We start from the raw sequence: 20,935 nt of genomic DNA on the forward strand, positions 1-20,935 counted from the left end.
TGCTGTTGGATCTAGTAAAAGAGCTCGAAACTGGCAGGCTGAGGGAGGCACCTGGGTCATTCTGACCTCATTCCGAGTTTGATGATAACGTTTGGTTTAAATACGAGTTAGTCTTCTTAAAAATCAAGGAGTAGGTTAAGCATGTACACCCCCCCCCCCTGCTATTTAAATAAACATAACATTATATTATTATTATTATTATTATTAACAATAATAATAATATATGAATAATTGTTATTATTGTAATAATTAATAATGCAATAATAATATATCAATAATTATTATAAATTAAAAATTAAATTAAATTAAATGTATGCATTTAGCAGACGCTTTTATCCAAAGCGACTTACAGTGCATTCAGGCTATAAATTTTTACCTATCATGTATAACATTATCTATATTCGAATAATAATAATAATTATTATTATACTTATTATTTTAATTATTTCTTTTTTTTTTTAAGAAGACTTCTAAGTAGACTTTGTTGTCCTTATTATCCGGCCTCAGAATCTTGTTTAGTATGTTACGTTATTCACGGAAGTGAATTCTGGATACTCTTCACTGAAATTATTGCAACAAAGCGAACACCTTTAAACATACACCGTCTGACCCTTGTACCAAAAAGTCGCAGGGAAGGGGGCGAGCCCTACCGCTGATCTCTATAGCATCTATCGAGCGACTTCCCTGACAGCGCGTCAAGAAACTCGAGAGACACAGCGCGTCCCCTGGAGACAGCACGCGTCCACTTCCGGTTGGGCAGAGAGCTGGAAAAATAGCAACGGCTGAGGAGCACAGCTGGGGAAGGAGGAGGCCAGGCTGGAGCTAAAGCGAGTCGCTGTGCAAAGGAATGGGCGACGTTTGATCAGAGAAGGTGAGATATTTTGAATTGCGCTTTATATTCGCTCTGACGTCATGGTTGTTGTATTTGACGCGGTTATACCGGACGCTTCTAAGTAGATGTCGCTAACCGGCTAACTTGTTAGCATTCCGTGACAGCTTTGGTGCGAGCTAGCCTGGTGTAATGAGGGTGAGTTCGCATGCAGCGCGGGGCAGATTAACATTGCCTATCCGAGCGAATCTGTCACGATCTGACCTTACCATTTTACACCGCTCTTTAGCTCTTAAACGTAGCTTACATGTTTATTTTCAACTCCGATGCAGTCAGTGTTAGCTGCCAACCTCCACATTCCACATTCCCCTCAATCAGAAGACAGTGGGCCACTTCCCACCCTCCTGTTTGTGTTTGGACAAGTACAACTTTTGATTACAACAGGAGACGTGAGGCAGAAGTACGTTACTTTTCATTTGCTTATTACGTTAAGGTATTTAAATATCGAAAGTGTAAGTCATTAAACTAGTGAACCGCCTAATTTACCTATATATCGTTTGTACATTATAAATTCGTTTGATGGTACAGTCATGCCTTCAAATGCTGTCTTTTTAGACAACTCACTAGGTTTTGAAACAACCAGAGTTTATTGAGCTGTTACTGATTTATTTGCCAAGGTGGTAATGATTTATTTAAAGTTAAAGTGAAACTATATTTATTTAGCTTAGTAACTTGATCGTCAAAAGCGATGAGTGACAAAAGCCATTATGACATATGTTTAAGGGGATGACTTTGTCACAGGTTTACTAGTTTTAGTTCACCCAAAATGAAAATGAGTGCTGTGTCTGTAAGTTAAAACTTTTATTGGCATAAAGGGAAAGTAAAGTCTGAGTGTTGTGCAAGAATGAGAAAATCATTTTTATAGTTTCACTTTCAAAAGTTGTTAATGTGCCATAATGATTTTTCTGTCGTGAAAGTTGTAGTTTTTTAAAATCTTTTTAAAACTGAATCGTTGGACATTGTTTTGCCTGTTTGTATTGTATGTGATTAGTGGCTCTATTATAATACTTGAAATAAAATCATACTTCACACAATCAAGACGTAAGTGAGGTTTAAAGGCCAAAGTGTTAAAGGCAGGACAGTTTCATTTTCTTTACTTTCCCACATATCTAGTTTTCTAGATATCTAGTCTTTGAAGTACTGGTTTGTAGAAGTGTGATACATGGCTTGCATTTTTCCCCCTCATTTATTAGTCTTTTTGGATAAAAGTGGCTGCTAATTGGCAAATGCAGGTTAGTAGGCTAAATGTATCACAGCAGTACACAACAATAAAAGAGTGCAACAATCAGGTTCTGAAAGGAAAAATCTTTCTTTCATAGGGCAATTGATTTTGTACGATTACCCGTAATATGTCATTTTTTTTCTGTATGTCTCTATCAATTCAATTCTGCCATTCGCAATGCAATTGTAATTCCTTCCGATAAATGCACATGACTTCATGACCTTTGACTTTACTGAATTTCAGATACATTTTTTTTTCTTTCTTCAAATTAAAGTCTGTAACGTTGTGATTCACTTCGTAGCTTATTGGCTTGGTTCATGGCCTAAAACCTTTTAAAAACCAATGGGGAAAATTCTCCTTTAACCAACCACACAGGAAAAAGTGGGTGGGCACAGTTACGTTCTATAGGAAGGATATCCGAGTGAAACTTGAGTAAGAGCATTCCGGGTTGTTTTTTTTTTTTTTTTTTTTTTTTTTTTTTTAAACTCAGGTTCTGTAGAAACCTCTGGCATATTTTCAAGGTGATTATGTACCTGAAAAATGTCTACTTGAACAATATCTGATATTGAAAGTAAAAATATTTGTTTGCTCATCAGGAAGTTCAAACTGTCTTCTCAGTGGATTTCCCCGGTTCCTTGTCTTTTTAAAAGGCGTATTTTGCTCACTAATTCTATAGGTGCGCTTATGGCGTCTCTGAAGGCATAAAGGTCCCTCCTAACCACTAGGAATGTTTCCCAACAGGCTTGTCTGAACAGAAGATGCCAAAACAGTTAAGCCGTGTGCGTTATTGCTTTGCACTCGATAAACCTTTCATTTTTGTGGCTGTGGCTGCTTCTCCTCAGTATTAGCTGTTAAAGGGTTTTGGTTTGAAAGTCCTCCTGTTATGGCAGATTTATAGTATGTGTAGGGGGGGGGGGGGTAGGGTTGTTCTTGTATCTTACACAAGACATCACCTCCGGTGCTCCAGCTTTTGTAACCTGCTTCTGAATCTAATGACTTCTGCTGTTAGTATAATACTTAAGTTTTTTGGGAATGTTCAAGAGCAGTTTGTTCCTGAAGCTTACGGTTCAGTGGGCTTTGGCTGTGTGCTCCTCGTCTCTTGGCCAGCTTCAATGGGGATCGACTTGGGAAAGAAGAAAGGATGCCTTTGACCTGCGCACCCGAAGCAAAACAGAATGACTTGGTGGTATTTTTATCCACTCTGATTATGCCTGTAAGATATGCAAAGCCTGGCTGATTTCCCTTGCCAGTTCTTTTATAGCGATTCTTAATTATCCTTTCGAATTTGTGCAGCAGTTTCCCTTTGATGTAGCCGGCTTTTCTTTTCTTGCCATCCGAATGGCTGGACTCGTAGATGGCAATGGGAGGAGGCACAAAACAGGCCTGGACTATGTTCCTAATGCACATTGGCCTTTTTATGATCTTTCTCCTGTCACGATTGGGAGCAATATGTTAGTGTTTTAACTGAAGATTCCTTTGGTGTAGCCTCATGCCTGGGACCAAGGATGTTACCCAGAGCTTCTGACCCATTTTTTGGTAGCCTTTCGAGCTAGCTGCTGCTGTGTTGTTGAGATATAGGCTATATTATCATGATAGATATGCTAGCGGTTATATAAACGTGATTAGAGATTGTTGTATTTACTACTGTTTGTTTGAATAAAAATACTTTTATTTTCTTCAAGACTCAACATTAAGAATTGAAATAAAGCTGTCAACTGGTGGACTTTGTGAAAACTACAGATCGTACTTTCAAATTTTTCTCAATTTTCTTTAGTCACAAAAAAATGCATTTACTGCCTAGACAGACAACTTTTATTAAGACCCCATCTGGCCAGTGATTAAATCAACACTTTTATAATACAGACAGCAGCACCTTAGGCTGTTGTCATTTTAAGACCTCAAGCCCTATTTTGGCGATCTAAGCACATGGTCGGCACACCTGGCGCATGGTCTAAAACCTATTCTCTTAATTGGTAATGGGTGTGTTTTGGGCATAACGTGCAAGAAACCAATCCGAGTCTTATCTCTCATTCCTTTTAAGAGCCAGTTGTGTTTGGGCAATGACGGATTTACTGTTTACACGGCAAGTGCAAAAGACTGAACATGTCTCAGGCCGGTAACATGTCTCATGTCTCACACTGGATGTGTGGCGTCTCTGCTGCATGCCAGAAGCGTGGTGGATGCTTCGCGTTTTCCGTGTCTTTACACACCAGAAGCATGCCTGACGTGCTGCTGCTGCTGCTGTAGGTGAACGTAGAGGGAGGCCGCCAAAAAACCAGGCTCTTGTCTTCATGACAACAATATCAACTTTTTTTTTTTAAGGACACCGTTAACAGTATTGAGGGCAAAATAGAGTATGTTTGACAGGTGAAATATTTGAAAATCTATAATAATTTATTTTATTTTTTAAATTACATTTATATCTGAATTTATGCCAACCTATAGACTTTCAAATATCAAAATGTCATGAATTAATATGTATTTGTGTACAAAATGACATATAAACATATTTTCCTCGTATATTTTGCCTTGAAACGCTTCCGACACGCTTGCGTGTCCCGTGAAAAATAGGCGTCGGTTCTATTTCTAGCATGCACGCGTTTTCCGCGCGGCTCGAGCCGCGCCTGAGACGCACATCTCACGCAGGCAGTCTGCATGCTCTAACCTGTTAACATGGGAGCAGAATTAAAAACGGACACGCCACGCAGTTGAGACGCTTGCGCCACGCATCCAGAGGAAACTGAGATGCTCATGTGCAAGCAAATAGGTAGCCTAATCCTGATACATGCAATGACTATCCATTATGACTTGTAGGAAATTTTTATATTTATGTAGCCTACTTACACAACAATAATCTTTTATATCGTAACCCTTTAATTTCTAATATTTGGCATTTTTGTGTGCTGCTGTACACCCCTGAGTGTGTAATAAGCAGAGTGTACGAGCGTTGTGGACCCACCTTTAGGCGCATATTACTAATGCACTCTTTAACAAAAAATTCCGCGCCATTGACTTTAGACCAGGTTTTAGTTGGTCCGGTCTATTTCATTTGCCTCAAAATAGCAATGCGCCTGAACACGCCTCATTTCGGGTGCAAATGCATTTGCTATTTAAACAACGTGGCTCAGAACGTGAAAATGGCAAAAACAAAAAAACACTTGTGTCGTGCCTTGCACCGCATTGTGCAAGGCATATGATAGGGCCCCTCACACATGTGTATTAGAATATATGGACACAATTTTTCTGGATACTTTTCTTACTTTTTCTATCAAAGTGCTGCTGAGATAAACCACACTGCATAGCATACGCTGTATTCTCATGGAAGTTTTTAAAAACAGTTCCCCTCAAAGTTTGCCAGACTGTGCATGTTAAGCAAGTTTTGGCAGTACTGGACTAAGGTTTATTTTGCAGAATAGGATAAAAGCTGCTTATCTTGAAGCAGGCCTTCTGCAGTGTTCGTTTGCCAATGCTGATATTGCAGTTTTTAAGTCTTAACGGCTTGCTCAGTGAACCGGTAAAAGAAGTTTTCCCGGTTAGCCCTGAGCTTTTATTTTTACTGTTGTTTAGGGATTTTGGGTAGTGTATGTTTGTGTGTGTACAGTATGTAAAGTTTTATTGTGCCTGTGATTGTCTGGATCTGATTGCTAATATTTGGGAACCAAAAAGGACTATAAAACTTTAAAGAAGGCTAATTGAGATTATCCTAAGGAAGATTAATTAGGCTGAGACGGTGTTTACCTAATTTCATCATCAGATTTGGTCTGGTATGAAATACGAATGCGTGTAAAATTGCAGTTTTAGATCAAACAAAAATGCTGATCCACAAGTTAAGAGATACAATAAGTAACTTATTATTAGACATGAAGATCTGTCATGCAGTGAACCAAGGCAACTCGATTACTTCAACTGGAACAGCTCTGTTGATGCCAAAAAAATTAGCCTTTGACATGCACGTTGACCGTTGCCAAATCTCTTATATCACTGTTGACGCTGCCGCATTATCTCACTGAGAAATTGCTAACCTTTAACAGACAATCTTTTCACCAATCCACCATATGGATAGGCCCTTGGTCTGGTACTCATGTAACCCCTAGTATTAGGAAGTAGTTTAGTTGAATGATTTTATTGTTTTTAATGATCAAGAGTTAAAATCCCCCTCAACTCTCCCCTCGGGACATGAGCCTGAGTGCGAAATACGTGATTGCATCTCGCTGGAGCGCTGCCAGGACACTTGCCCCCTTGGGTCCACAAGATCAACGGAGTTTACATTCTCTGGCAACCTGTCAAACTTGAGTTTAAGCTTGGTTCACATAGCAGTGGTGCAATGCCTTTCTGACAAGTCTTCTTCATGTACATGTGAACAAGGACATAACAGGAATTAGAATGTTTTAATTTTGGGTGAATTATCCATTTAACATTAATAAAACAACTGAAATAGGAGGGCTAAGAGAGAAAATTGTAAAGAGGAAGATAAGATGAACAGCCTTTCCTTTACGAGATTATTGGGAATTTAGCTTTTTTCCATTTCTTCTCAAATGCAGCTTTTATAATGTGTTGTGTTGTTCAACATGTTACTTGCAAATTTAGTGCCTGCAGTAGTACTTTTATGCTCTTAATGATGGATCACTCTTTCTCCCACATCATTTTTGGCTGTGCATCAATTTGATCTAATGATGTCTCTGAACAACACACCCATAAACATCTAAGGTGTTTGAAGACCAGTCATGGCTATAGGCTGTTTTTGTCATTTAAAGAGATGATGTCTATTGAGTTTTTAAAGTGCTTTAGTTTCAGTGTAAAGATCACACAAAGGATTGGGTCAAAGTGTGCACTAGATGCTTTACAAAAACTTGCACTCTAGAGCCAAAGTAAACTGGCCATATGTTCGCCTGCTTTTTTTCTGCTTTATGAATCTCTGTGAAATTAGTCAGATGCAGTGTCTTATTACAGAATGTTCTGGTTTTTCAAAACATTTATCCCACTGAGATCCAAACAAACTCATGCCAACATATACATTAGCATTCAATAGTTTGGGTTCAGTCATTACTGACAGTATAGATATGTATAATGTAACTCAAGATTCATATCAGATCAATAGATTATGTTGTTTTGAAATGCTGTTTATCAAAGAATCCTGAAATATTTCCCTCGATTAAGCAGCACACTGATAATGAGAAATATTTTCTGAACACCAAAATGGCATTGGAAGGATCATGTCACATTGTAAACTGGAGTAATAACTGCTTTAAATCCAGTTTTGTCATCACAGGAAGCAATGACATTTTAAAACACATTAAAATATAAAACCGTTTTCTAAAAAATTTTTTTCCACACTACTTTTTTTTTTTTAATACAGTCTTTCTTAGCACAAGACACTTCTTTCAAAGAAATAAAGGTAACATTAAGGTATCCTTGTTACATGTAGTTACTATTATAATAATACATTATGCATAATTTCATGCAAGTAACCCTAACCATATACTAAGTACATCTAGGTAATGTGATATGCAAAATTAATGTTCCTTGATTTGAAGAATAATGCACTAGTTAACAGATACCTTCAGTAAGTAAATGGAAGTTTTGTTTTTTGTTTTCATTTTGATGTTACATTTGAGTAGTACAGCAGGATGTTTACTTTCATCATGTGTAAAAAGACTAGGGAAGTGTGGTTAGACAGTAAGCAGTTGTTGGTACAGTATGTACCAAAACACATTTTGTTTGTTAATAGGGTTAAAGTGTAGATTTGTACTGTACTGTCTTGAATTTAAAACCCTAATTATTAATAGAGTTCTTCCGATTCCGATACTAGTATCGGAAATATCACCAATACCACAACAAATTCTGGCATCGGCATGGTTAGCAGTATGTCCGCTGTTTAGCAGTATTTCAGACTGGACCAACCATAGTCGGTGCTGAAAATTTTTAAATGTGATACCAGCATCTCTGTAGTATCGGTAGTAAGTTACCGTCTCCCAAGTATATTCGGTACCCGCAGCTGCGTTTAGTCGCTTCCATGTTAGTCTAAGCGCAAGGGCTCCAGACTGTAGCCAAATATATATAATAGTGTCTGTGAATATTAAACTGCAAAATACTATTTCAGTATTACTCCTGCAAATTCTACATCTCTGTGGGTGATGGGCGCAGATGCGCGGGAGCTCGCTGTTTTGCAGTCTCTGCCATGTGTCACTATATGAGGACACGAACGCATAAACCGTCACTTCATGAGAATATACCGTTTAATTTGAGAAAACTATTTGGTTTAACATGAGTAAATTGACAATATAATAAGCTACTGTTGTAGTCTACAGTAGATTAAGCTATGTCTCTATATAGTAATAATAATACGTCTCTATTAATAATAATAATTATGCTTAGACGATTGCTTGTTTTTTACTTTTGTTGTAAAGAGATTGTCTGATTAATATATCATTTTTTTTTTATATTCCTAGACTTATTTGTTGCAGTTTTTTATACAGTTATATTGTAAAACTAAAATACCTTTTTTAGTTTGCGGTGTTAGATTTTTGGCTGCATTTGAAGTTCTTTTTCGCTTAAGAAAATAAATAATATTTCTGTCAAATTCATGTCAGATAATAAAAATACTGTAATAAATACAGTAGTTCACCATGTATTTGTTCATGTTTTATTAAGGGATAAGTCTGAAGCACACCATAAAATAATTCTAGCAATTTACACAGGGCAAGTAGTATATACAGCTGTATATACTAAGGGTGTCCATGGTTAACCAGTTAACGATTAACTGTTAAAAATTTTGTAACCGAGTGAAACATTTTGCTCGGTTAAGTGACGTCAATGGCGTGCATTGAATTTAGTTGTAATACATTTTTGCACCACCAGAGACCGCCACATCGCTCCCAGACATTTGTAATGTCCACAAGAAGTAGTCATTTTTCTAATATGAAGCGGGCTAATACGAGTGACGGGGCAAAATGCAAGTATTGCAATACAGTGCTTAGATATACTTCAAGTACAACCTCGTTGTTGTAATCTCAACAGCCAACACCCGGGCATCATTAGGCCGGTCAGGACACACTGGATGCGTGAAAGCATCTCAGCTGCGTGGCGTGTCTGTTTTTAATTCGGCTCCCATGTTAACAGGTTATAGCTTGCCGACTGCCTGCGTGAGACGCGCGGCTCAGGCGCGGCTCGACGCGTGCATGCTAGAAATAGAACCGACGCCTTGTTGGAAGCGTTTCCAGGCAAAGTATAATAGGAAAATATGTTTATATGTAATTTTGTACAAAAATACATATTAATTCATTACATTTTGATATTTGAAAGTCTATAGGTTGACATAAATTCAGATATAAATGTAATTTAAATAAATAAATAATTATCGCTTTTCAAATATTGTACGTGTCAAACATAGTCATAGCCTTAGCGAGGCGGCCGCGGTGTCTGCTTGTTACCTTTTGCCTTATACATTTTAGGCTTATTCTCAAATTCAGATTGTGTTAATGGGCAGCATTATTAGGCAGTTTTAATAGGACAATTTGACCGGAGAGATTAAATTTTTTTTTCGGCCAATGTCCGGAAATTACTATGGTTATGGTTACTATGGCACACTATGGTTAACCGAGTATTAACCGCTAAGGGCCTCGGTTAACAGTTAATGAAAAACTTGAGAACGTGCAGCCCTAGTATATACAGATAATCACTCAGGTATCAGATCAGTACTCCGAATCAGCCGATACCCTGAGCCCAGGTATCGGAATCGGTATCGAGAAGAGAAAAAGGGTATCGGAACATCTCTAATTATTACTAGAGTTTCATGCATTAGTTTTTTTCCTCTCTAATGCCAAGCTTGGGCTACAAGAGTTTTAAAATCCTAACTGATTATGAAATCTGTTTGCAACACACGCATAAGAAAAATCTTAGCAAATTTTCTTTCCTCAAATCTTAAAAAATAAAATAATAATTTTACATTTAAATCTTAAACATGCAGATTAGGGAAATTAGCACCCGTCACCAGCCAAATGCATGTGATTTTGTGTTGTGAAAAAAATAAATAAATAAAATTACACTTATACTGGTGAATCCTTTCCTTTGGAATTAAATACAACATTATTAATGCGTACAAAAACTGTTTAGAATATCACAAAAATGTTTCTGTGCATTAAAAAAGTTCAGTGCAGTGTATCATCCAATTGGGCTACGGAGCTGAGAGAATGAGCTACTTCAGAGTCGGCTGTTTAAAAACCTAGTAAACTGCCTAGATAAGCAGCATTTTTGATCATCACTGAAAGAGAAAATGTCAGTATTATATTGAGATTTAAGATTAAAGACTAGGGGTGTCAACAATAATCGATTCGGCAATGCATCGCGATGCGGGGCATGAACGATTCAGCATCGATGCGGCAAAGTGCCATAATCGATTATGTCACTGTTTATTTTCTGGCGGACAAAAAAGTTGTGAAGTTTAAATACTTCCGGTTCCGGGAGAATAACAACAACAACAAGCAAGATGGCTGAGGCGGAGGGAGATGACCGTGATAGACGGATTATAAAAAACGCGCCCAAAGCTTGGAAAGCGGACATCTGGGCACATTTAGGATTTTATGAAGTGAATGGGACACTAGACACGTCTTACGCGGTGTGTAAAATCTGCCACACTAAAATTAAGCACGTTGGCAATACAACTAACTTCACGAACCATGTTGATCATTGGTATCCTGATCAACATTGCCACACAACTTCCAGAGAGCAAAGAGGATCACACGATCCGTGGCATGTTTTATAGCGAAGGATCTACGACCCTATTCTGTGGTAGAAAATGTGGGGTTTTGCCACATGCTTGAAACAATTGAGCCCCGGTATAAGCTACCGATTGTATGCAGCTGATGTGATGGTAGGATCAGGGGGCAGGCATATAATTGTCATTGTCATTGTCATATAGCTGCTAAGCTGCTGTTTTGTTGAGAATAGTTTGCACTTTACTTAACTACTTGAAAAAAGTTTCACAGTAATAAGTGGTTACTGTGTGTTGTTGCACTGAATATTTTTATTCCTGGGTGGTTGTTGTTAAAATAGTGCTACTTATTATTTTGATATTTGCACAGGACTTCAGGAAGTGCCCTTTCTTAGAGCTGCTATTTTACTATGTGTAAAAAAAAAAAAAAAAAAAGCACTGAAAGCAGTGATTTTGATTGTTTTCATTTTCAGGTATGAAAATGCCATATCCAATACCCTGTACCATTTAATTTGATTTAATTACATTTGATTTAATTACATTTTATTTTATTTTATTACATTTAATTTAATTTAATAACTTTTATGTCAAAGATACAGGAGACACATAGCAGTCAATAAAATCTGTTGTTTAATATATGCTTCTATTGCCTCATGACTGATGAAAAATTTGCCTTGTGTGCAGTAGAATTTTGATGCATCGCAATGCATCGTAGAATCGAATTGAATCGAATCGTTACCTGGTGAATCGTAATCGAATCGAATCGTGAGGGCAGTGCCAATGCACACCCCTATTAAAGACTGCTCAAGTATTGTAGATCTTGTAGTATAAATTTTCACACATTGTCGGTTAAAAACAATAAAGTGGCTGATAAAAACATTGAGTGGCTGGTAGATTTTGAAATCCACCAACCACAGTGGCCGGTGGACAAAGTTAATTTCCATCCCTGATGCGCACACTGCAAGATTTGACAATCGTGGCACATCACACAATCAGTTTAAGTCACGCATTGACATTTCAGCAACTAATGTTAGTGGGTTTCTGCATTCACCCGGTATGCTCAAAACCCCAGCGCTTCCCTTTGCTCTTGCAGTTGTGGTACCTTTTGACACATTATACATACAGTTGTGTTATTGCAAAACTTCCACAAGCATTTTCCTCCATCTCCACTATTCAACAGCTTTTGTGTAATTACTGACATATTCATAGCCGTAATCACACTGATTTAAAGACCTAAATAGCAGACATGTTTTATATGATCGGGATGGCCCCGATTTGTAAACGTCTCACATTACAAGATAATACACGCTAACATGGGGAACCGACCGATGTGCTAAAAAAAAAATTATCTCCAATGCCTGGAAGGGGGAAAATCTGGGATTAATTTTTGGAGCCCGACTTAAAGAGTGTAGAATTCTGTAGATATCAATGAATGTGAAAAAAAAAAAAAACACAATTTCCATCTGTGCTTACATATACTCTACCTTACATTTAGAGTACCTTTAATTCCTATAAATGTGTTTCCTCACACATTTTTCTTTTTTCTTTTCTAAGGTTCCCTACAAACCAGGAGAGACGTTAGTGAGTCATGGAGGACTGTGGTAGCCTCATAGAGTTCGATGTACCTGAGTTCAGCAATACCGTCCTGAACCAGCTCAATGAGCTCCGTCTCCAGGGCAAGCTGTGCGACATCATTGTGCACATTCAGGGCCAGCCATTCCGAGCCCACAAGGCCGTCTTGGCCGCCAGTTCACCGTACTTCCGCGATCATTCATCGCTAGGCACGATGAGTGGCCTCTCCATCTCCGTAATCAAGAGCCCTGAGGTGTTTGAGCAGCTGCTCGCCTTTTGCTACACTGGCCGAATGTCATTGCGTCTACGTGATGTCATCAGCTTCCTCACGGCTGCCAGCTTCCTCCAAATGCAGGCTGTGATTGACAAATGCACACAGATTCTTGAGGGTATTCACTCTAAGATCAGCGTCCCTGTGCCTACTGGGATCGATCCAGATAATGATTGCACCACCTCAAGGGCTGTCCGCAACGGAGTGAAAGACGGAGGCATCTTTGTAAACCCCACCCAGATTTCGCCACCCTACTATTCTCGGCAGAATCATTGCGGGGAGGGCCGAAGCTCAGGTAAGGGAGTGGCAGAAGAGGGTCAGTCAGACCGAGGGAGTAGCGACAGCATATCCGAGCAGGAGGTGTCCATGGAGGTTGAGTCTGAACAAGTAGACCTCATCGGCAAGGATGGACAGGTAACAGATGTCCATATCAAGCTGGAGAAAACGGACCGGCCCTATTCCGATAGCTCATCGGCCGGTGATGACGGCTACCACACAGAGCTGGTGGACGGAGAACAGGTGTTGGCTGTCAGCGTGGGATCGTACGGGCCTGTGCTTTCCTCTGCCGCATATACTTACTCAGCACTACCTTCCTCCTGTTTCGTCAGCCTGAGTTCCTCTAGCCCATCTCGCTCCTTGCTCAGCAGCGTCCGGGGTGGTCGTGCCCGACCGAAACGTCCCGTGCCTCTTCAAGCTGATCTGCTTACTCAGCTCAAGCCTGGTGCCACCGAAGGAGATCCACCTGCAACGGCAACTACCTTCGAGAATGACGTTAGAGAGCGGAGTTTCCGCGGACAGTGGTACCCCTACAACGAGCGCCTCATCTGCATCTACTGCGGCAAGTCCTTTAACCAAAAGGGTAGCCTGGACCGTCACATGCGTCTGCACATGGGCATTACACCCTTCGTCTGCAAGTTCTGCGGCAAGAAGTACACCCGCAAAGATCAGCTGGAGTACCACATCCGTGGCCACACGGACAACAAACCCTTCCACTGCCAGATCTGCGGCAAATGCTTTCCCTTCCAAGGCACACTCAATCAGCATTTGCGCAAGAAGCACATGACCTCTGGCACGGACGTCAACAATCACACTGACTTGCTGGGAGAGGCACCAGATGGCCAGAGAGCGGAGCAAGAGGATGCCTCCGAAGGCGAAGCAGCCTGCGTAGCAGCTTATCCCGATGATTTGTCAACGAAAACCCCCAGCGAAGAGAGTGGCAAGTGTAGTCCGGAAGAAACCCCTCAATCCAAACCCCTGCGTGGACACAGAGAATAAAGTTTTCCATTTATTTGGTTGTTGGTCCTCCTTATCTAATAAGGAAGCATTAAGGGTTACTCGTTTCATGATTAAGCCCAGCTGTTTTTAAAGAACGACAAGAAATAACCTGCCTTGCGCATTTTCTACTCATCCATTTTTGTGGAAGTTCTACACAGGACAAAGATCGAGAGAAAGTTTTTAAGGAGCTTTTCAAAGGGAAGGAGTCCTATAATCGGGGAGGAGGTCTCTGTAATCAAGGCCTCCTAAAAGTTTTATCACATTTTTTATATATATCTATATATATATATATTTCCATGTTTTTCAACATATTTACAGAGTAATATAGGCATGTTGCAATAATGAATAATGTGAAAGCTCAGATGAGATGCTTGTCATATCACGCTTTTACCTGACCTGTTTTTGCACATGTGGCCTGTAGTGGGTCACTCACTCACAAGGAATGGTTTATCTGCCAGTGCAAGGCTCTTTTTGTGATCCATCCGTTCAATACCTCATTATACAACCTCAACATAAACTCATAATGGACAGTATTTGTAGCTTGTCGTCAACTCCAGCCAGGTTTTACCTCATAGCAAAGAACCTGAATGGAGGGGAAGAAACTTTTCTCAGTAAAGTCACATTTGTTTTGTTTTGTTTTCATAGGGTTTGAATTAATGTCGCGGTGAAACCCCTGAACAAAACATCTCCACTCTACCCAAGCTTGAAACTTCAGTGAAATATTCCTTAGTGATTGTATGAATTCTGGATTAATCTTGCTCATTTTTCCTTAGCAGCCATGTTGTCCGCATCTATGAGAATATTGTACAAGACTCTAGTACAAGGTGTACCTGTGGTGTTTTCCTAGGATCCAGGAATGATTATTATTAGTTTTTAAATGCCATATTTTTCCTAAAATCACAGTCTGTCACTCAACCTTTTCTGTAATATTATCCATTTGGTTTCAGGTATAATATCAACAGTATAATCACAGATTCGTGCTAGAGTAGCAGCACAGTCAAAAATTCTATTCAGTTAAGAAATGTTGTCACATTTTTTACTTTTGCTTTCATGCCAACTTTCTTTCTCTGTTTTTTCAAACACCAGTGAGGAGGGTGTGCCTTTAAAAATGAAAGTTTAAATTATATATTAATATATTTGTAGATGCGTTTCTAAAAGTAGTGCGGGAGTCATGCAAGTTATGAAAATTGCCTTAGGGCCATACCGCCATAGGAAGAAGGGGGAAATAAACGTCTTGGTGAAATATTTATAGCATTAATGTACACGCTCGATCAGTGGTTAAAATTTCAAACAGCTCTTCTTGTATTCAGCTGGCTCGAAAGAACTCCTTGGTGCTGAATAGACAGCTTTGAGAAGAAGCTCTCTTTGGCTTGTCACACTTGTGCATCTGTCAATGTATAGACCAAAACGTATGATGTTTCAGTGCAGAAATGTATAATTGAAGAAGATTCACTTACTGCCGGTATGCTTTTGTTAACGTTAAATTGTATGGAGGTGTATTGTTTATTCAGGAGGTATAGTGTAGGGTTTCAAACTACAATAGAGCAGTAATAAGATAAACCTGTAGTGTCAGTACCACTGTTGTGGGCACTTTTATACGTTTAGTATTGTGAAGAGAGAGCCCTGGATGCCTGTTATCTCCACAATATCTCTTCTCATCCATTTTCATTGTTATGTAACTGGTGCAAAACGTCATACCTCATTTTTTTTTTTTTCTTGACCTGTGATTGAATAAGGCTCCTTGTTGTCTCACATGCCAATTTTAGATACATTTTATTTCTTATCACTTATTTGATTCATTCTAAGGAGTGATAGAAGCGGCTACATAAGATGCAAAACAAGTAAAATGGCGTATTGTGGACTCTATTTTATAGTCGAGCATCTGCTTCCCTGACTGTGCAGTAAATTTGATTTATAGTTCTCGATGCTCAGACAGATTAAAACATGCCTCGCTTTTACAAGATTCAAGTGCTTTCAAGTTTGCCCGAAATACCATTTGGATATTTACTTTACCACGCCCTCCATAAGTTAACTTTAACAACCATTAGCCAAGGATAGTTAGCGTAAGCAGTGTTCCCTTTTGTCTAGAAACTCCGGTATTATCCTTCCAAGACAACTCCTTAATTCTGTGAACCGCATCCAGTATCACGCCTTGGACAAAACTCGTTTCTGAAAGTACGACAAGTTAAAATACGCAGTGACTTACATTATGGTGCTGTTCTGTTTTCGTTTTCAGTTTGTGTACTTTTCTTTTGTGGTGTTTACTCGTATACCATTTTTATTTTATAAAATAGTAATAGTCTCAGTTAAAGTATTCTGAGATTTCAAATCGAGCTTCAGGACTTCTGCCCTTCCTCTCTCTCTTTAAAATCAGTTTCACTCAAAGTGCAAATTTTTGAATGCTGAATTATTTGTGCCATTGAAATCTCTTCATGTGCTTGTATTACTGGCAGATGAATGAGAATTAACCTTATACTTTTATTTTATTTGTATTTTTTTAGCTTTGAATCAGTTCGTGGCAGTTTTAAACAATGAGCCAATGTGATAACTACAGTTATCAAGAGCCAAAACTCTGAACGCAGAACACCTTGTACTACTGACAGCATGTTTGGTGTCGTTCTGTGCTATGAGATGCCATTTATGCCATTTGAAACATTGTAAGCCTGACTGCTTTGTTCGCTGAACATGTTTAGATTTTCTCTGTTGCTTTTTATCGTAATGTTCCCGTTCATCTTAGATAATGTGAACGTAACTTTGGCCACTAACCAAAGAGCAAACCAAAAATTGTAAAGGGTTTGTGTGGTATGTTGCACAGCGGACAAAGAAAGACCAAAACCAAGCCCTGGAACAAATGAATCCGTAGATCTTCTCAGTCTCATTTCCCAGCCTCATGCTGGCTCTAACACCTGTCGGGATTTTATAGCATTGGCTGTCATGTGTTTCACACATTGGTGTTAGGTAGGTTTTGTTGAGATGATGTTTTACGATGAAAGCTGTATGTTTTAGTATTTGATGAAGAGATTTTGGATGTTGTACTGTGGTCTTTAAAGAATGATAATACAAAGTTTTTTTGTTTTTTTTTGGGTCAAGGACGTTGATTGAATGTGAAACATAGGCTTCATTACGGTTTGATGTCAGCAAGATTTAGTATTTTTTTTTTTTAAGAAATTTATAGTTTTATTCAGAAATAATGCATTCAATTTATCAAAAAGATAATAAACTAAAGACATTTATAATGTTATAAAAGATTAGTATTTCAAATAAATGTTGTTCTTTTAAACTGTCTGTTCATCAAAGAAAAATATGGTTTCCCTAAAAATACTGAGCAGCAAAACATTAATGGTTTCAACATTTAATTAGAAGAAATTATTAATTAAATGAAAAAAAAAATCATATAAGAATGATTTTTGAAGGGTCATATGGCACTGAAGACTGGAGTAAAGGCTGCGAATAATTCAGCCTTGCCAACACAGAAATAGATGTACATTTTTAAATATGATAAGAAAATATTTACTTCTAATTATAATAATATTTCACAATATTAGTGTTTTGCTGTGAGCCTTTTAAAAATCTTACTGACCTCAAACCTTTGAAATGAAGTGTATGTGAATCACTTCAATATGAGAATTTCTTTTTTTTTTTTTTGCCATGCAAGATTATGGGAATGAGATGAGGGTTTCTTTCAAAGAAGGCAGACATGTTTGTTATTTTTGGTGGTATCAATGTATCAGCCTGATCTTTTTAAAAAATACTGAACTAAAGGTATATGCAAAAGCAATATGCCTGTTAGATCGTAATTGAGACATGCAGTAAGGGTTCTGTCTGTATAGTTGTATATGTTTTATTCTGTATCATTCTTTTTGTTTCTATGGGAAAACATCCTATTTGTAGGGGATCGATATGCATTGAAGCGACAGAGATTTTCACGTCAGAATCATCATGCAGTTTCCACACAAAGTGAATATGCTGAGATAGTAAAATGGGACAATCAAGCAGCTTCACGATACAGAAGCTTCCTCTTAAAAAAAAAAAAAAAAAAGTTAGTTGATTTATGCTTGGCTATAATCTCATCAGAAAGATGATGCTTTCAGGTTAGCAGATCGCTGTGTTATGTATATTGTTTGGTCCGGGGGGAAATATGCATGCCGGCCCACTTATTGTTCAAGTAGAATTGCATGGTGCCCTCCGCGTTGAAATACGAAACTACAGATTACTTTTTGTTTTTGTCTTAACACTTGAAAGTGATTTTCATTTATAGCTATATCTCTTATGTGATATTTCACCTGGCATGCACTTAATGATTTACTTTTTTAATAATAAATAATGTATTCCATAAGGGATTAATTGACCATGTAATGCTCCCAACTTATGGGACTCATAAAGCCTCAAATGTTATTGCTTGGGATGTGTTTCCCCTTTAATGGTGCTTTACGACTGGTCAGGTTTCTTTTTGGGTTTTATAATGTATAAGCAAAAAGATGTTAAATCGGTGATATGGGGTTAACATACATTTGTAAATGATTAAATGAACTGTACTAATAGAGTCATACTCCGCCATTTGACCTAGATACTCATGGTCCATACTCACTTGCTTTGTTCACATAAAACCAGTTCAGTTTGTGCCATGCACAATAATCAAAAAAGATGGTTTACAGGGAAGGCTGTTGGACTACTTTTTGATTTTGCAGCTCGTCCTTTTTAACTGTTGACTTACTTCAGGTAGTTTATGAACACTGAGCTAAACCTAGAGATATTGAAGAAAAGAAAATCTTGAAGTCTTCCACCGGTTCTCCACTTCCAACATGTCTCCACTGTGTAATATGCAAAAGCAATAACCTTTTTAAGAGCCTTTTCTTTTCTTTTTTTTTTACGTTGGAGTCTGTCTGCCTCTCAGATTGCAGGAGGATTGTGTCTCAAAATGAATGAATTCAGGATGTCAGGGAGCTGAGGTCATTTATGGCAAGGAGAGGATTTTTTTTCTCATGTTTTAAGAAATACTTTTATGTGAAAACTTGGACAGGTTGGACAAATATGCTTCTACAGAGTGGCTTCTTGTTTTTGTGGTCACCACATTCTGTCTGTACTTCATCGACCAGTGCCACTGGTGAAAAGTTGCATCTTTTTTTTATTTTTATCTGTCAAATAAGAAAGTGATCTTTGAGAGATGTAACCTGCCGCTATGGTGTATGCTAAAGATCTTCTTTCTTCATGCTTTGAAAATGCAGATATAACTGGCCAATCAGAATTCTTAAAAGAATAGTTCACCCAAAAATGAAAATATGCTGAAAATGTACTATGGCAATTTCGAAATGTAACATCTTTGAAGAAATTAAGCTTTTTATCACTTAATGAATGGATGCCGTCAGAATCATAGTTCAAACAGCTGATAAAAACATCACGGTCCACAAGTAATCCACATCTTATGGAGTGAAAAGCTGTGTTTTTGTAAGAAACGAAGCCATCATTAAGCCTTTTTAATTGTTGTGTCCATAATTCATAAGTCTTCCTCCAGTGAAAAAATACATCATCTGTTGTCCTCCTCTTACATCAAAATCCACCAACATATTTGTTTTGGCTAATTAGTTTTGGCTTCTAAATGTGAATTTGATTAGTGCATATTTCTCCCCTGATTCAGACAAGATTACTTTTTCTCTGGAGAAAGCAGTGCTATTGATCGAGGACTTCTGTTTTAGTTGGAAGCTATGGTTTGAAGTTAAAAACATGCAGATTCACTTCAGAAGACATTAATTGATGGACTGGAGGATTACTTGTTGGAAACTTTGTTTGAACTCTCATTCTGATGGCATCCATTCACTTGGTGGGCAAATGGGGTAATGCTACATTTCTATAAATGTGTTCTGATAAAGTTAACTCCTCTATCTCTCGGATGGCACGAGATTGAGTGCATTTTCATCAGACTTTAATTTCTGGATGAGTATTCCTTTAATGCAAGCTCTGTCAGACTCTTGTTCTCTCATGTATTTTGGACATTGCAAAAAGTAAAAAGTAGAACTCAGGGTTTACTAGTATTCAGAAAATGCCATTTTGGATGCGCAATGATCTTTGTGCGTCCAAAACTAAGCTTGCACTTTTACTTCAGGTGGGGAAACAACTCCTCAGTCATTGGTTCCCGATACAGTCTGCCTCATAGGTGTGGTAAGACGCACCTAAATGTTTCCGTTCTTGCTCTTCCCGAAAGCATGTGAGTTTCACCGCTGAGGAAAGTAGATCTTTAGGTCTTATCGTAATAAGTAGCACTCTGTCCAACCTTCTGTCATCCATATACTACAACCTCACAACCCAACTTTGAACCTCAGAAATCTACTGTTTTATACAACTATGAAGTACATGCAGCTAGCTGATGCTGTAACAATTAACTCAACATTTATGAATTTTATTTTATAGCATGAAATATAAAGTTATATTTATTCAAATTATATATTTTACTCATAATCATTCTGTGCTGCTTTTTATTTTCGTTCTTAAAGCTTGTATATTGCTTTTTTATGATACAAAGAAATGTCAATAGATAAAAAATGCATTTGTTTGTACAATAAAGATGCTGATTTGGCAAAATGTCTCTTTGCTTTACTCATTCACGCATATAAAATATGCATTGAAATGTGTTTGTACATTCATGCGGATGTCCACTAGATGGCGCACATGCACAGCAGATTAATTACTGTCAATTAAAATAGCAGTAATATGTAGACGTGCTGCAACTACAGTTTACATTTTATAAGGGCTTGAGCAGGACCTATGCATATTCATTTTGAATAAACATCCTTATTTGTATTAAATGAATAATAATAATCACTACTGTATACATTTAAAATCTAAATAGTCAAAAAAATGTATCGTGTTGGGTCTGAAATTGGATCTAGATTTGTCAGATGGATTACCAGCTGGTGGGGCAAAAACTGACCTGGTGGACTTTGATCAAGCTGGTAATCGCTGACAAACCTACAATATCATGTCCCATAAACTGATTTAATG

At 38.1% G+C, this 20,935-nt stretch overlaps 1 protein-coding gene across 2 annotated transcripts; it reads left to right on the top strand.

Moving 5' to 3' along the window:
* The first annotated feature begins 612 nt into the window (after window positions 1–612).
* Window positions 613–20,510, top strand: LOC113107715 (zinc finger and BTB domain-containing protein 34-like). 2 transcript variants are annotated; one of them, XM_026270398.1, is made up of 3 exons: window positions 918–1,027; window positions 1,162–1,289; window positions 12,376–20,510. In XM_026270398.1, the coding sequence occupies exon 3, from the start codon at window positions 12,410–12,412 to the stop codon at window positions 13,937–13,939; it is 1,530 nt and encodes a 509-aa protein (XP_026126183.1). In that variant the 5' UTR covers window positions 918–1,027; window positions 1,162–1,289; window positions 12,376–12,409; the 3' UTR covers window positions 13,940–20,510. The 2 variants fall into 2 exon arrangements, with proteins under 2 accessions (XP_026126182.1, XP_026126183.1); XM_026270397.1 differs by lacking the exons at window positions 918–1,027; window positions 1,162–1,289 and adding an exon at window positions 613–871.
* The last annotated feature ends 425 nt before the right edge of the window (window positions 20,511–20,935 follow it).

This window comes from Carassius auratus, chromosome 8, assembly GCF_003368295.1.
Source record: "Carassius auratus strain Wakin chromosome 8, ASM336829v1, whole genome shotgun sequence".
NCBI classification, from domain to species: Eukaryota; Metazoa; Chordata; class Actinopteri; order Cypriniformes; family Cyprinidae; genus Carassius; species Carassius auratus.

Bases quoted from the DNA above. Each gene is read 5' to 3' on its own strand.
- LOC113107715 (XM_026270397.1), top strand. From the start codon at position 12,410: ATGGAGGACTGTGGTAGCCTCATAGAGTTCGATGTACCTGAGTTCAGC.